At 35.7% G+C, this 13,133-nt stretch overlaps 2 protein-coding genes across 2 annotated transcripts; both read left to right on the top strand.

Moving 5' to 3' along the window:
• Positions 1 to 730: 730 nt before the first annotated feature.
• LOC105215284 (O-acyltransferase like protein) lies at positions 731 to 4,148 on the top strand. Its single transcript, XM_011189113.3, has 6 exons — positions 731 to 1,419; positions 1,758 to 2,604; positions 2,738 to 2,857; positions 2,929 to 3,174; positions 3,240 to 3,798; positions 3,879 to 4,148. The coding sequence occupies exons 1-6, from the start codon at positions 1,185 to 1,187 to the stop codon at positions 4,005 to 4,007; spliced, it is 2,136 nt and encodes a 711-aa protein (XP_011187415.2). The 5' UTR covers positions 731 to 1,184; the 3' UTR covers positions 4,008 to 4,148.
• A 1,759-nt stretch (positions 4,149 to 5,907) lies between these two features.
• Positions 5,908 to 10,946, top strand: LOC105215283 (O-acyltransferase like protein). The gene is made up of 7 exons (XM_054228276.1): positions 5,908 to 6,146; positions 6,319 to 6,619; positions 8,419 to 9,274; positions 9,542 to 9,661; positions 9,735 to 9,980; positions 10,032 to 10,590; positions 10,693 to 10,946. The coding sequence occupies exons 2-7, from the start codon at positions 6,385 to 6,387 to the stop codon at positions 10,819 to 10,821; spliced, it is 2,145 nt and encodes a 714-aa protein (XP_054084251.1). The 5' UTR covers positions 5,908 to 6,146; positions 6,319 to 6,384; the 3' UTR covers positions 10,822 to 10,946.
• Positions 10,947 to 13,133: the final 2,187 nt, after the last annotated feature.

A 13,133-nucleotide genomic window follows, 5' to 3' on the forward strand; every position in this document is an offset into this window, starting at 1 on the left:
TTAAGCTCCTCATTACAGTAATATTAAAAGTTTAGAGCTGTGAGCTGAGAGTAAGTAACGTCACTTAACGGTTTTAATTACATTTTGTATTATTTATAATTACATTTAGAAGACTGTTATTGATGCATACTTAAAATTAATTCAATTAACAATGGCTAACAATATGTTGATGGACTGTAAAGCGTATGATTAATACTGGAATGAGGACTTTACGACAGTTGGACGACTCAAATGGTTGCGCAAACCTGAATTTGTGCAATCTTGTTTAGCCTTAGAATCCCCAGTAAGTCACGTCACTTTTAAGGCTGTAAGCACAGCATATGTAAATTAAATCATTTCAGTCTGCATTTACCTTTATCTGCTATTTAGTCATGATATAGTCTATAAGTATTAAAAGTTCCTGTTCCTGAAGGTCTATAGATTTTATGGAAAATCCTTTTGTAATCAATTTTTTTTGTTGTTGATCTGTCGAGGGATGAAATTAGGGCTTTGAAGAAATAATAAGAGGGTATAAAATTATTTTTCCCAAAAAAGATTTTGGGCACCAGAGGGTTAATAACGCACATTCAGACACTCGTATTCTAACGAAATGATTCGTTTACATGTATTGCTTTCAAAATAGTAAACACATAGCATGATAGTGTGTCGCATTTGGCGCTCAACCGCAGCGCAAGTGAAAACAACGCACAATTTGCGCAATTATTTGCGTTCTCTATGTCGCGCATAATTAATATCATTTGTGCTAACACTTTATTGCACTTTAGTTTAATAAATATGAGCGGATAAGAAGTTTCAGTGGCAGTACGTGTGTGACGTTAAGGCGCTCCGATTTCAATCTCGTTGACCGGGAAGTGAAATAGAAAGGAACATTTTTAAAGTGAGAGTGAATGTGGAAACATTTAAGGGATGCTGGACGGTAAAAAACGAATATAAGAAGAATAGATGCAAACATTCAAGTGCCAAATTTCATAAGAAATAAAAAGGGAGAGAAAAGTGAGAAATAAGCCAAAAATTATTTTTGCTTTCAACATCAAGTGATTATATGGAACTGTTTTCGATAAGTTTGTGGAAAATAGCAAGATTTGTGAATATCCTTTGCCAAAGAAAAATTATGGAAATATAAAAGGAGGACCTGAATCAACACTAAAATAAATTAAATTTAACAAACAATTTAAACAGTAAAAATGTCGGAAGTTAAACTGTATCCAGTTGTGGTGTTATTTACACTGCTGTGCTGCGTATTTAGCACCGCCAATATAGTGGATACTAACAGCGATCAATATCAACTAATGCAACGTTCGTCAATACTCTTCGGTCTAACAGTTATCAGTCGTCCGGATGTGGTGAGCCACAGCTGTTATACACAACTGCAGGAGACACAGAAGGCTATGCTAATGCAACAGCCATGGGCCATGAAGAGTAAGTCAAAAAGTTGTTCATTTCATTATCCAAGAGCGAGAGAGATTAGGAAAAAGTATATATAATACATTGAACCCTATTCACGCTGATAGGAAAATGGGTTAAGGTCGAGTGAGAAAAATATGCTGTATTTTTAAGAATTATGAAAAACTAAAGAAATATTCTCAGAAATATGATCTCGTTTTTTTTCGAAAATTAACAATTGTACTTCAGACCCTCTATTAATACACAGCTTTTTATAGAAAGGACTTTAATTCAGGCTTTTGTGAAACCATAATCTCATAATTCTATATCAACGAACTCATCCGAATCTTTTTATATTATTCCTCTTCTTACAGTGTATGATGGGTCAGGTTTCAGAGAGCCTGGCTTCATAATGGGCAATGGCATCTGGTTGGGCAGTCGTAACACTTGTAATGCTGTTAAAACACCCGTCAATCTCAAACTATCGACGCATATACCACATAAAATGAATCCGAAAATAATGACAGACACAGCACCATTCCCCACGGACTATCGCGTGGTCAACTTATGGCATAATTCCACATGGCAAATAGATCCGGTATATCCCTTCTATGAACCGCGCATAATGATCGGTTTATGTTTGCCGAGCGCTTGCTCAATACCCGAGATTGGTCAACTAATGGCCATCTATGTGGAGCATGATCTGTTCGTGTCGAATGATATTTATAATATGCGCATGCGTGTTGAGAGTGTGAAAGATTTGAAACTGCGTGATGGTTTCTTCTCAAGACCTTCAACGATGTTGTTTATCGGTTTCTGGTTAATGACACTGCTGTTGTCTTTACTCGCTTTGGCGAGACGCATGAAGCGTAACAGCGAAACAGGTCAGGTGGTCGCAAATGGCACGAAGTCAACAACGAGCGTTCATTCAAATACGAAGAGCCAAAAGAATACAAAGTTTTCGCATAATGGATTTGTCGATTGTTTCGATGTACAAAACAATTGGGAGTTGCTATTCCCAACGGATCCAAATGCTGCTACCGGCGGGACTGAAGCTTTTCCGGCAGTGAATGGTTTACGTTTTTATGGCGCAATGGGCGTGGTATTATTCCATCTACTGTGTATCAGCTATCTGGCTTCGAATAATAAATCGGAGCATTACAAATTAACTAGTAGTATTGGAAATTTCGATATTTTCGTGGATTTGTTTTTTACAATGAGGTAGGTATGATGAAGAGGTGAAGGAAATTATATGAGATTTTATTTATTTTGATATGAAATAATGAATTGTTGAAACAAAAAGCTGTTTTAAGACCATATAAGAGAATAACAAAATTTTCACATATTTTTATAGTGGCTTCCTGCAAACATACCATTTTTTCCGAGACACCAAAACTATTGAAACAATACGCCAAAGTGGTTTAATGAAGAATACGAAAGTGGTATTTATGTACATAATGCATCGTTTGATCAGGTAAGTACCGAATGCCAAAATATAAAGAAAAATAAATGATTCTTATTATGTGTTTCCTTCTCTCTAAACAGATTGGGTCCACTGTACGTACTAGTTATGTGCCTAGCCGATGCTGGAGCGCTTATGATGGACGATATCACGGTTTTTCAATTTAGTCATCGCTTATACGACAACTGCGAGATGTATTGGTGGCGCAGTGCGCTCTTCATACAAAATCTCTTCAACCACAACGACATGTGCGTGTTTTGGTCGTGGTCATCAGCATGCGATATGCAATTCTATATCTTCAGTATAATTCTACTTTTCACCTATGTGAAGTGAGTACACACATATTTACTTATATGAATTTATTAGCAAAGCTTTTCCTCACTATCTTTTGCAGACATCCCAAAGTGGGCAAAGCGCTTACTTTAGCCACGGTCGTCGCAAATATGGTCTATACCTTCTATACCGGCATCACAATGGATTATAAGTTTTCGTTTGAGACAACTACGATGCTCTTCACCGAGCTCTATATGAATCCGCTGTCACGTATACTGGCCTATGTAATTGGCGGCGTGGCCGGTTGGTTTTTCGTACAAAATCAACAGAAGCAACTCTATGCGAATTTCTTTCAAAATCAATCGCTACAAGAGTTTCTTGGCTATTTGGCCATCATTGGGTTCTTCACTTGCAATTTTGCCAAAGTCTCACAGGGTTACACAGTGGTTTCCTATGTGATACTGTTGACCATACAACGTCTGGTGTTCTCGTCGAGTGTTTGTTGCTTGATATTCGCAAATGCGGCGGGCAGCGTGAAATGGTTCTTTGGTATATTGGAGAATCCCATCTTCAAGAAATTTAATCAAATCACTTATGCGATGTTCTTGATAAATCCATTGCCTATGGTGCTGTTGACAAGTATGAATAATACAAGTCGTTATGCCGGTCCATTTAATTTGGTAAGTACGAGTGTGATTTGTTATAAAATAGTCTTTTATTATTTAAAATTTTTATTATTTTTTAATCTTTATACGTTTAGGCAATCGAATATATTGGCGTTTGCGCAATGCTGTACTTCATCTGCACAATTTTCACATTGTTTTTCGAAGTACCCTATAAAAATATATCTAAAATGTTGGTGCAGCGCACCAAAGCGAAGACGAACTAAGCACATTTTACTGGTGCAAGCTGTGATGGAATTAAGTCTAATATTGCAAATGTATTTATTGTAACAATAGAAACATTTTTTGCAACAAAAAATATAGATAATATATTTAAGATGTTAATAAAAATATAATAATTTTAAGGAGTTCTAAAACGAGTTTTCTTTCAAAGGTGAAGAATTTCCTAGAGGGATAACTGTCAAACCAGCTGTCAAGAAAACACATATGTTAAGAATATAGGTTAACTTCCACTAGAAGAACTTTCAAAAATAGTTCAGAGTTATTTCCAAACCTTGAGTTCTTAATTTACAATAAACTTCCCATTTTTCACGCAACCCAAATGATTCGGGTTTAACGGCTGAGTAAACAAGAAAAATTGACATTTGGGTGTGTAAATAACGCTCTAAACATGATTTTATTTGGAAGAATATTTATCTCATATAGTTAGAATTTTTTATAGGCTTATGTTGTTTTAAAAACTAAGATGGAAACGTCCTGTTAATAATGAGAGATACTGTTTTAGATACTATTCAATTCCTCAAGACAATATCTAACTGTTTAATAGAGCTGTATGATGTTCCAGACCACACAGTGACCTCAACTATATATCACTTTACTGGGATGTAGTCTTGTTTATCCAAGAACTTCATGAATTGTCAATTTGCTATTTAAGAGATGGGATCTATCTTCAGGATGCTGCATTCTGTGAATATTCATCAAGTGGTCTATTTTGACTTTTATATTGATCAATTTGAAACTAAACTAAAGTAGATGTCTTAACGAAAGTACTAAAGCGTTATGTTACAATCACTTCATGGGATGGATGAAATTCGAACTGTAACAGTTTTCTTGATTAGGTCCCTAGGAATGATAGTGAGTGTTCCAGCATTCCTCAATTCTCCACTTTGTTATATGGCGGTTCTAAGCGGAAGAGGCGAAATGCATACACGAATAAAATACTATTTGCGAGTGGACTAACACAAAGGGATTGTGATAAATCGAAATTTTTAAAGTATATAAAATACAAATGTATTAATAATCGATTCGAAAAATTTAAAATCGATATTAAATGAAATTATAGAAGAGTAAATGATATGGAGTATTGTTGAAATTAAATCCAATACCGCTAAATTTCTAAACAGTTGGGCATATCTCAAATACAGCGGTTACCATTAGGCATTAAGGCGTCAAACATATTTTGTATCTTCCTGGGTTCCCAATGATATGTTATGAAACTAGCCCAAATTGGTTAACAACCACGCCTACTTCCCCATCTACTAGAACTTTGAAGTCGATCTGAATTGTTTACTTTACAAGTCAAGTCACAAAGTCAACTGAAAAAGCTCTTATTTTTAATACGCGAAAAGAGCCATAAAATAAGCTGTTTATAGGTTTAGGGTGGGAAAATAATTTCCATATTTGTAAATGTTAAAATAAATACTTAACAAACGTTAATGTTGTATTTTACTGTTTATATTGTATAACAGAATTTTTTAGAGAGTTAGCAACAGCGCAACAATAAGCAAGACAGTTTAAAGATCATTTGTCCACGATATGCCTGAAATATATTGCGGAATTAATGAGTTTTTATAAGAAATAGTTTTTTGAAGCCATCCTCACTGTTGCGGGAAACTATGGAAGGATATCCCAAAATGAAAGATCACTATAATGGGCGTATGTATATAACTTTTTAATACAACATCATCGAAAATATAAATAAAATATCTAACACTGGAGGTTACCCTAAAGTCACACGTTTTATAAATAACGTTACGTAAATATGTATTTATTTTCAAATAGTAAACAAACAAACACAATTGTTTGATGTATTGATTCATATGCATAATTAAATTCATATTTGCTAAAAAAAACTTATCGCACCTTAATTTAATTTAAATATGAGCGGATAAGAAGTTTCAGTGGCAGTCCGCTTGTGGCGTTAAGTCGCTTCGATTTCAATCTCTCTTCAGTTGAGCGGGTAGTGAAATAGAAAGGGAATTTGCTAAAGTGAGAGTGAATGTGAAATAATTTAAAGGAAGTTACGGATGCTGAACGATAAAAATCAAAAAAGTGTTTAAATATATTGTTACATATTTGGAATAACAGTATTCAAGTGCCAAATTTATAAAAATGGTGAAAGCAAAGTAAGAAATAAGCAAATAAATATGAAGAATTGTGAATATCCTATTATTTATCGAAGAAGGGTTTTGAAAATATAATATTCTTTTACGCACGAATTTAATATAATTAAATTAAATTAAAAATAAAATTTCAAATTTTTTTTTTAAATAAAATTATTTAATTTAATAATAAAAGTAAATAAACTAAAAAGGAATAAATAAAACTAAAATAAATAAATTAAGAAGATTTAAAAGAGTCAAAATGTCAAAAGTGAAGCTTTATCAAGTTGTGGTGTTACTTAAACTGCTGAGCTTCGTATGTAGCAGCGGGTTTACAGTGGATCCTAACAGCGATCAATATCAACTAATGCAGCGTTCGTCAATCATCTTCGGCCTAACAGTTATCAGTCATCCGGATATGGTAAGCCACAGCTGTTATACACAATTGCAGGAGACACAGAAGGCTATGCTAATGCAACAGCCATGGGCCATGAAGAGTAAGTTAAAACAAGTAAGGAAGGGCTAAGTTCGGGTGTAACCGAACATTTTATACTCTCGCAATTTATTGATGTAATTTTATAAAGATAACACAAGTCGACCCATATATTCTGCATAAAATTCAATAGAATAACGAAAATCATCATAAATAGTATATGGGGACTGAGGTAATTCCTAAGCCGATTTCACTCTTTTTCACCACCAAGATACAATATATCGAAGATTTTACGCTCACTTAATTTAATATTACTTATAATTAGGTATATGGGATCTGGGGGAAGTTATGACCCGATTTTTACCATTTCAGGTACAGAGAGAAACTGTTATAAGAAAAAAATGCTTAGGCACTGAGTTCTTCATGTTCAATTTTCCCACAAGTGATGTCACAGCTCAAATACAGTATTTGTGTAAAGTTTTATTCCGCTAGCTTCATTGGTTTCTTATGAATACAATATAAAGTGAACGAATCAGATGGAATTCAAAATTGAGTTATATGGGAAGTAGACGTAGTTGTGAACTGATTCCGCCCATATTCCACCCGTGTCATCAGGATGTCAAGAAAGTGTTATATACCGAATTTCAATGAAATCGGTTGAATAGTTCTTGAGATATGGTTTTTGACCCATAAGTGGGCGACGCCACGCCAATTTTCCATTTTGTAAAAAAATCTCAGTGCAGCTTCCTTCTGCCATTTCTTATGTAAAATTTGGTGTTTCTGACGTTTTTCGTTAGGGAGTTAACCCACTTTTAGTAATTTTCAACCTAACCTTTGTATGGGAGGTGGGCGTGGTTATTATCCGATTTCTTTCATTTTTGGACTGTATAAGGAAATGACTAAAAGAAACGACTGCAGAAAGTTTGGTTTATATTGCTTTATTGGTTTGCGAGTTATATACAAAAAACCTATTTGGGGGCGGGGTCACGCCTACTTTTCCAAAAAAATTACATCCAAATGTGCCCCTCCCTAATGGGATCCTATGTTCCAAATTTCATTTTCATAACTTTATTCATGGCTTAGTTATGACACTGTATAGGTTTTCGGTTTCCACCCTTTGTTTGCGGGCGTGGCAGTGAACCGATTTCGCCCATTTTCGAAAGCAACCTCCTCAGGGTGCCAAGGAACATGTGTTCCAAGTTTCATTAAGATATCTTAATTTTTACTCAAGTTACAGCTTGCACAGACGGACAGACGGACGGACAGACATCCGGATTTCAAATCTACTCGCCATCCTGATCATTTATGTATATATAACCCCATATCTAACTCTTATATTTCTTGGTGACACAAACAACCGTTATGTGAACAAAACTATTATACTCTGTGCAACTGGTTGCGAGAGTATAAAAATAGTTTTTCAACTCAATATTATTGCATGTTAATGATAGATAGATTAACCAATATAAGAATATGATCCAAATCTCATAAGAAAACGAACAAAGGACAAGTGAAAAAAGGTGTATTCTAATTATAAATTTTTAAAGGTTATGAAGGGCTGATGACATGGAAAGGTCTTGAAGCACTCTTGTGACTGAATATCGCATGAAACTCGAAGAGATTAATTTCGTTTCAAAAACTTTATTTTTTAACTTACAAGGACTTTTTTTTAATGAACTACTTGAAGACCAGAAATTAGTACTCACTTCTAACGTTGCATTCCATAATCTCAGTATCAGCTGCTTGAAAAAATTCCCAATAAATCACATTGCTAACAGCCTATAGAACCGAAACGCTTTCCTGCATAATTCAATATTAACGAACTCGTTCGACTTTTTTTATATTCCTCCCCTTTCTATATAGTGTACGATGCGTCAGGCTTTCGGGAGTCCGGCTTCATATTGGGCAATGGCATCTGGTTGGGCAGTCGCAACACTTGTAATGCTGTTAAAACTCCCGCCAAACTGAAGATATCCACATATATACCACACAGAATGAATACGAAAATAATGACAGACACAGCACCATTCCCCACGGACTATCGCGTGGTCAACTTGTGGCATAATTCCACATGGCAAATTGATCCGGTATATCCCTTCTATGAACCATGCATAATGATCGGTTTATGTTTGCCGAGCGCTTGCTCAATACCCGAGATCGGTCAACTAATGGCTATTTATGTGGAGCATGATTTATTCGTCTCGAATGATATTTATAATATGCGCATGCGTGTTGAGAGTGTGAAAGATTTTAAACTGCGTGATGGCTTCTTTTCAAGACCTTCAACAATGTTGTTTATTGGCTTCTGGTTAATGACACTGCTGTTGTCAGTACTCGCTTTGAGGCGACACATGAAGCGTAACAGCGAAATGGTTGAGGTGCTTGGAAATAGCACGAAGACCGAAAAGTATGAAAGAACGAGTGTTCTGTCAAATACGAAGAGTCAAACCTTTACACAACTTTCGGATAATGGAATTGTTGATTATTTCAATGTAGAAAAAAATTGGGAGTTGCTCTTCCCAACGGAAGGCACTGCAACGGGTGGCACTGAAGCTTTTCCAGCGGTTAATGGTTTACGTTTTTATGGCGCAATGGGCGTGGTATTTTTCCATCTACTTATCATCAGCTATCCAGCATCGACTAATAAGTCGGAGATTTACAAATTAGCGAATGATGTTGGAAATTTCGACATTTTCGTGGATTTGTTTTTTACAATAAGGTAAGTACGATGAAATAGTGAACGAGGTTAAATTCAGTTGAAATAAGTATAGGTTGGGTAGACCTCGCAGCTTAGTTGATATTCTTTAATATTCAAAATCCCATCTTCTCTTCCAAATTGGGAGCATAAAGCATCCACTTTTCTTAAATATAGTTTCAGTTGTAAACCTTCTCTAAGCGCTCCCTAACCTTATTGCGAAAAAGTTTTCAGTTCATCTAGTGGATTTGCTAAATTTAAATTTAAAAAAAATTTCCCAAATATTTACAGTGGCTTCTTGCAAACATACCATTTCTTCCAAGATACTAAGACCATTAAAAGAATACGCCATAATGGTTTAATGATGAATACGAAAGTGGTATTTATGTACATAATGCATCGTTTGATCAGGTAAGTACCGAAATCAGCCATAAAAAGATAAAAAATAATCTTTAATATTTGTTTTTTCCTTAACCTAAAATAGATTGGGTCCACTATATGCACTCGTTATGTGCCTATCCGATGTTGGAGCGCTTATAATAGACGATATGACGGTTTTCCCGATTAGTAAACGTATAAACGACAACTGCGAGATGTATTGGTGGCGCAATGTGCTCTTCATACAAAATCTCTTCGATCACCACGATTTGTGCATGTATTGGACGTGGTCGTCAGCGTGCGATATGCAGTTCTATATCTTCAGCATAATTCTACTCTGCATCTATGTGAAGTAAGCACTCATATATTTATATCAATTTATAAACAATATTCTCTTTTGCAGACACCCCAAAGTGGGGAAGGCGCTTACTTTAGCCACAGTCGTAGCTAATATGATATATACCTTCTTTACCGGCATCAATTTGAATTACATGTTTAGATTGGAGACAACAGCGGTGCTCTTCACGGAGCTCTACATGAATCCGCTGTCACGTGTACTGGCCTATGTAATTGGCGGCTTGGCCGGTTGGTTTTTCGTACAAAATCAACAGAAGCAACTCTATGCGAACTTCTTTCAAAATCAATCGCTACAAGAGTTTCTCGGCTATTTGTCCATCATTGCCTTCTTCACATGCATTTTGTCTAGCATGCCAGAAGGTTACTCAGCGGTCTCCTATGTGATCCTATTGACCATCCAACGTATCGTATTCTCCTCGAGCGTTTGTTGCTTGATATTCGCAAATGCAGCGGGCAGCGTGAAATGGTTCTTTGCTATATTGGAGAATCCCATATTCAAGAAATTTAATCAAATCACTTATGCGATGTTCTTGCTAAATCCATTGCCCATGGCACTACTGACAAGCATGAATAATACAAGTCGCAATTCTGGTCCATATAATTTGGTGAGTATGAGTTTGAATTGTTGTGCAATATTATTTTGGTTTCTTTAATTTTTTCTTAGTTTCTACCGTTTATTTAAAAATATATATTTTTTCTATTTTTAGTTTATCGAATATATTGGCATTTGCGTGTTGCTGTACTTCATCTGCACAATCTTCACATTGTTTTTCGAAGTACCCTATAAGAATATATCTAAAATGCTAGTGCAACGCAACAAGGTCAAGATAAACTAAGTGTGAATTGTGAAGGATTTAAGTCTAAGCTTACAAACGAGTTATATTATGTATGCCAGAAAGTATAAATAATATATTTAAGATTTTTTTTAAATTATAATTATAATAAAAATGTATAAAGGGTGCTTTGTGTCAGAAGTAAATCATATCCCAGAGGGATAGCTGTCAAAGTGAACACATATGTTTTAGATATATTTTTGGAATACTTTGTTTAGATTGCCACCGAGTATGGAGACAATCCGTATTTGGAAATATTTGGAAATTTGAGAGTTAGGCTTAATCCACACCGGATTAGTCAAGACGTATTTTCTTGTCTGATACGACAACAGCCCATAGCTTCGTATGTGACAACCCACACCGAACAAGACGAGACAAAAACGCATGTTGGCTTGGTTTGGGTTAGAGCAAAATACGTTTTGTGTTTTATTAGTCAAAGGCTTTTTTGACTAACCCGGTGTGGGTTGAGCCTAATGCCGGTATGCTGCTTGTCACGATTGCCTCATGTCTCTAATTGTCACGATTGTGAATTTGAGACTGCTCGCAGTATACCGGCATAAGTCCCGATTTGGTGCCTGGAAATGATATCTTGAAAGAAATCGATAATGTCGGTTATGTTATTGCTAAATTAAAGCACTTTGAGTACTTTGAAATGGTAGTGACTCCACTGAAGAACTTCTTTTTAGTATTCATTGTTTTTACTCCGATGATTTTACATACTTCATTCACCTCCATAGTCTTACTTAACCTACAGAAAACACTCTTCTACCTTTAAACGTAACAGGATGGACATTTAAAGGTTTTCTGGTCTGCTGAAGTAGAACTTCTTGGTGTTCGAAAAGGTCAAAGGCGATAAGAAAGGGAAAAAGAAGCATTAAAAGAAAAATCTCAAAGGTATTACAAAGACAAAGCGTTGATGCAAAGGTGTTGTTGACACTTCCGCAGCATGGCATGACACGTGGAATGTGGGTTATGGGCAAACGTATACAGGCTTATAAGGAATGAAAAAATATATATTCACAAAACACAAATAATATTAAAGCGCCTTTGTAGTAAACCTTTGTGGTGTGCGCTTTCGCTTTCATTCATTGTCCTTGCAGCGAAACACCTTATGGAGATACCCAGCTAGGCGCATAATTTGTGCGTACTTATTTTGTTGTCTTCCGGCGGTATTGTCCTCTTTTCAATTCAAACAAGGCCAAAAAGATAACAATAACAAAAATAATGCACTTCTTTTGTGTTTGATGTTTCTTACTTTCATCTGTTGTTTGCCAAACTTATCAACTTCACTTTTGTTCCCACGTGCAGCACCGCTGCCACCACCTTCTTCTTCCTGGTACATTTTACATATTTTATTGTGCTGCCGGCCCATCACTGTTATTTGCAGGCTTAATTTGTACATTTTCAAGGCATTTTTACGCGCTAATGAGCCGCCAACAACACCGCCGGGCGCTGCGCTGTCGCTTATTTAATTGCACTTTGGTGAAGTTTCGCTTTTCTTTCACACACTTTTCCAGTTGTTTATGTGTGTGGGGGCTTGTTTATTTCTTGCGAGTCTTTGTATTTGACTTTACAAGGCTTTTGTACTACGTACATACCCTGTTACTGAGTAGCCTGTCAGGCGCTCAGCTCGGCGCTGTTTGTTGCTGAATGCCTTGGCCGCAAAAGTAATTAGTACGTGAATGTAATTATGTGTGGCATTACATTGAATTCGACTTTAAATACTTCCAGCAAAACTTTTGCCATTCTCCACTTTGACTTACTGTTATGTATTACTTTTCGAGGTCATTTGTGCAGTAGGCTGCCACAGTCAGTACAATGAAAATCATTTGCCTAATGATGGCAATCGATTTAAGTAATGATAATAGCGAAAGTTTGTCAAGGGGCTTTTATGTCGGCAGTTTTTTCTCTCACAAAGCACTTTCAGTGCGTATTTGTAATATTTAGTGCTAAGATAGTAACTAAGGATGTCTGATAAAGAAATCGTAAAATAGTACTTAAATTTGTTTAAGCTTTATTGGAAGGTCTTTGGCTCAAGTTATACACTTGCTGTTATCTAATATGCATGCAGTTTTGTCAAACCTATCTAGAGGAATTTAGAAGAAAAACTTTGTCAGATAATATACAATGAAAAATAAAGCTTTGGTAAGATATATTTTTCCAATTTTTGTTTTACGTCTCGAGTGAAAATTAAGCACTGCAACATTCGTTCAGCACCACATTACTCACATCGCATCATTCAATCGATTTATTGAGAGAACTCTTCGGTGAGCAGATAATTTCACGTTTTGGGCCGATCAATTGGCCGTCAAGTT

Source organism: Zeugodacus cucurbitae, chromosome 3 (genome assembly GCF_028554725.1).
Source record: "Zeugodacus cucurbitae isolate PBARC_wt_2022May chromosome 3, idZeuCucr1.2, whole genome shotgun sequence".
Classification (NCBI taxonomy): Eukaryota; Metazoa; Arthropoda; class Insecta; order Diptera; family Tephritidae; genus Zeugodacus; species Zeugodacus cucurbitae.

Coding starts and splice junctions, on each gene's coding strand:
- LOC105215284 (XM_011189113.3), top strand. CDS start 1,185: ATGTCGGAAGTTAAACTGTATCCAGTTGTGGTGTTATTTACACTGCTG. Junction 2,605..2,737: donor GATTTGTTTTTTACAATGAG/GTAGGTATGATG, acceptor ATATTTTTATAG/TGGCTTCCTGCAAACATACC. Junction 3,799..3,878: donor ATGCCGGTCCATTTAATTTG/GTAAGTACGAGT, acceptor TTATACGTTTAG/GCAATCGAATATATTGGCGT.
- LOC105215283 (XM_054228276.1), top strand. CDS start 6,385: ATGTCAAAAGTGAAGCTTTATCAAGTTGTGGTGTTACTTAAACTGCTG. Junction 6,620..8,418: donor ACAGCCATGGGCCATGAAGA/GTAAGTTAAAAC, acceptor CTTTCTATATAG/TGTACGATGCGTCAGGCTTT. Junction 9,275..9,541: donor GATTTGTTTTTTACAATAAG/GTAAGTACGATG, acceptor AAATATTTACAG/TGGCTTCTTGCAAACATACC.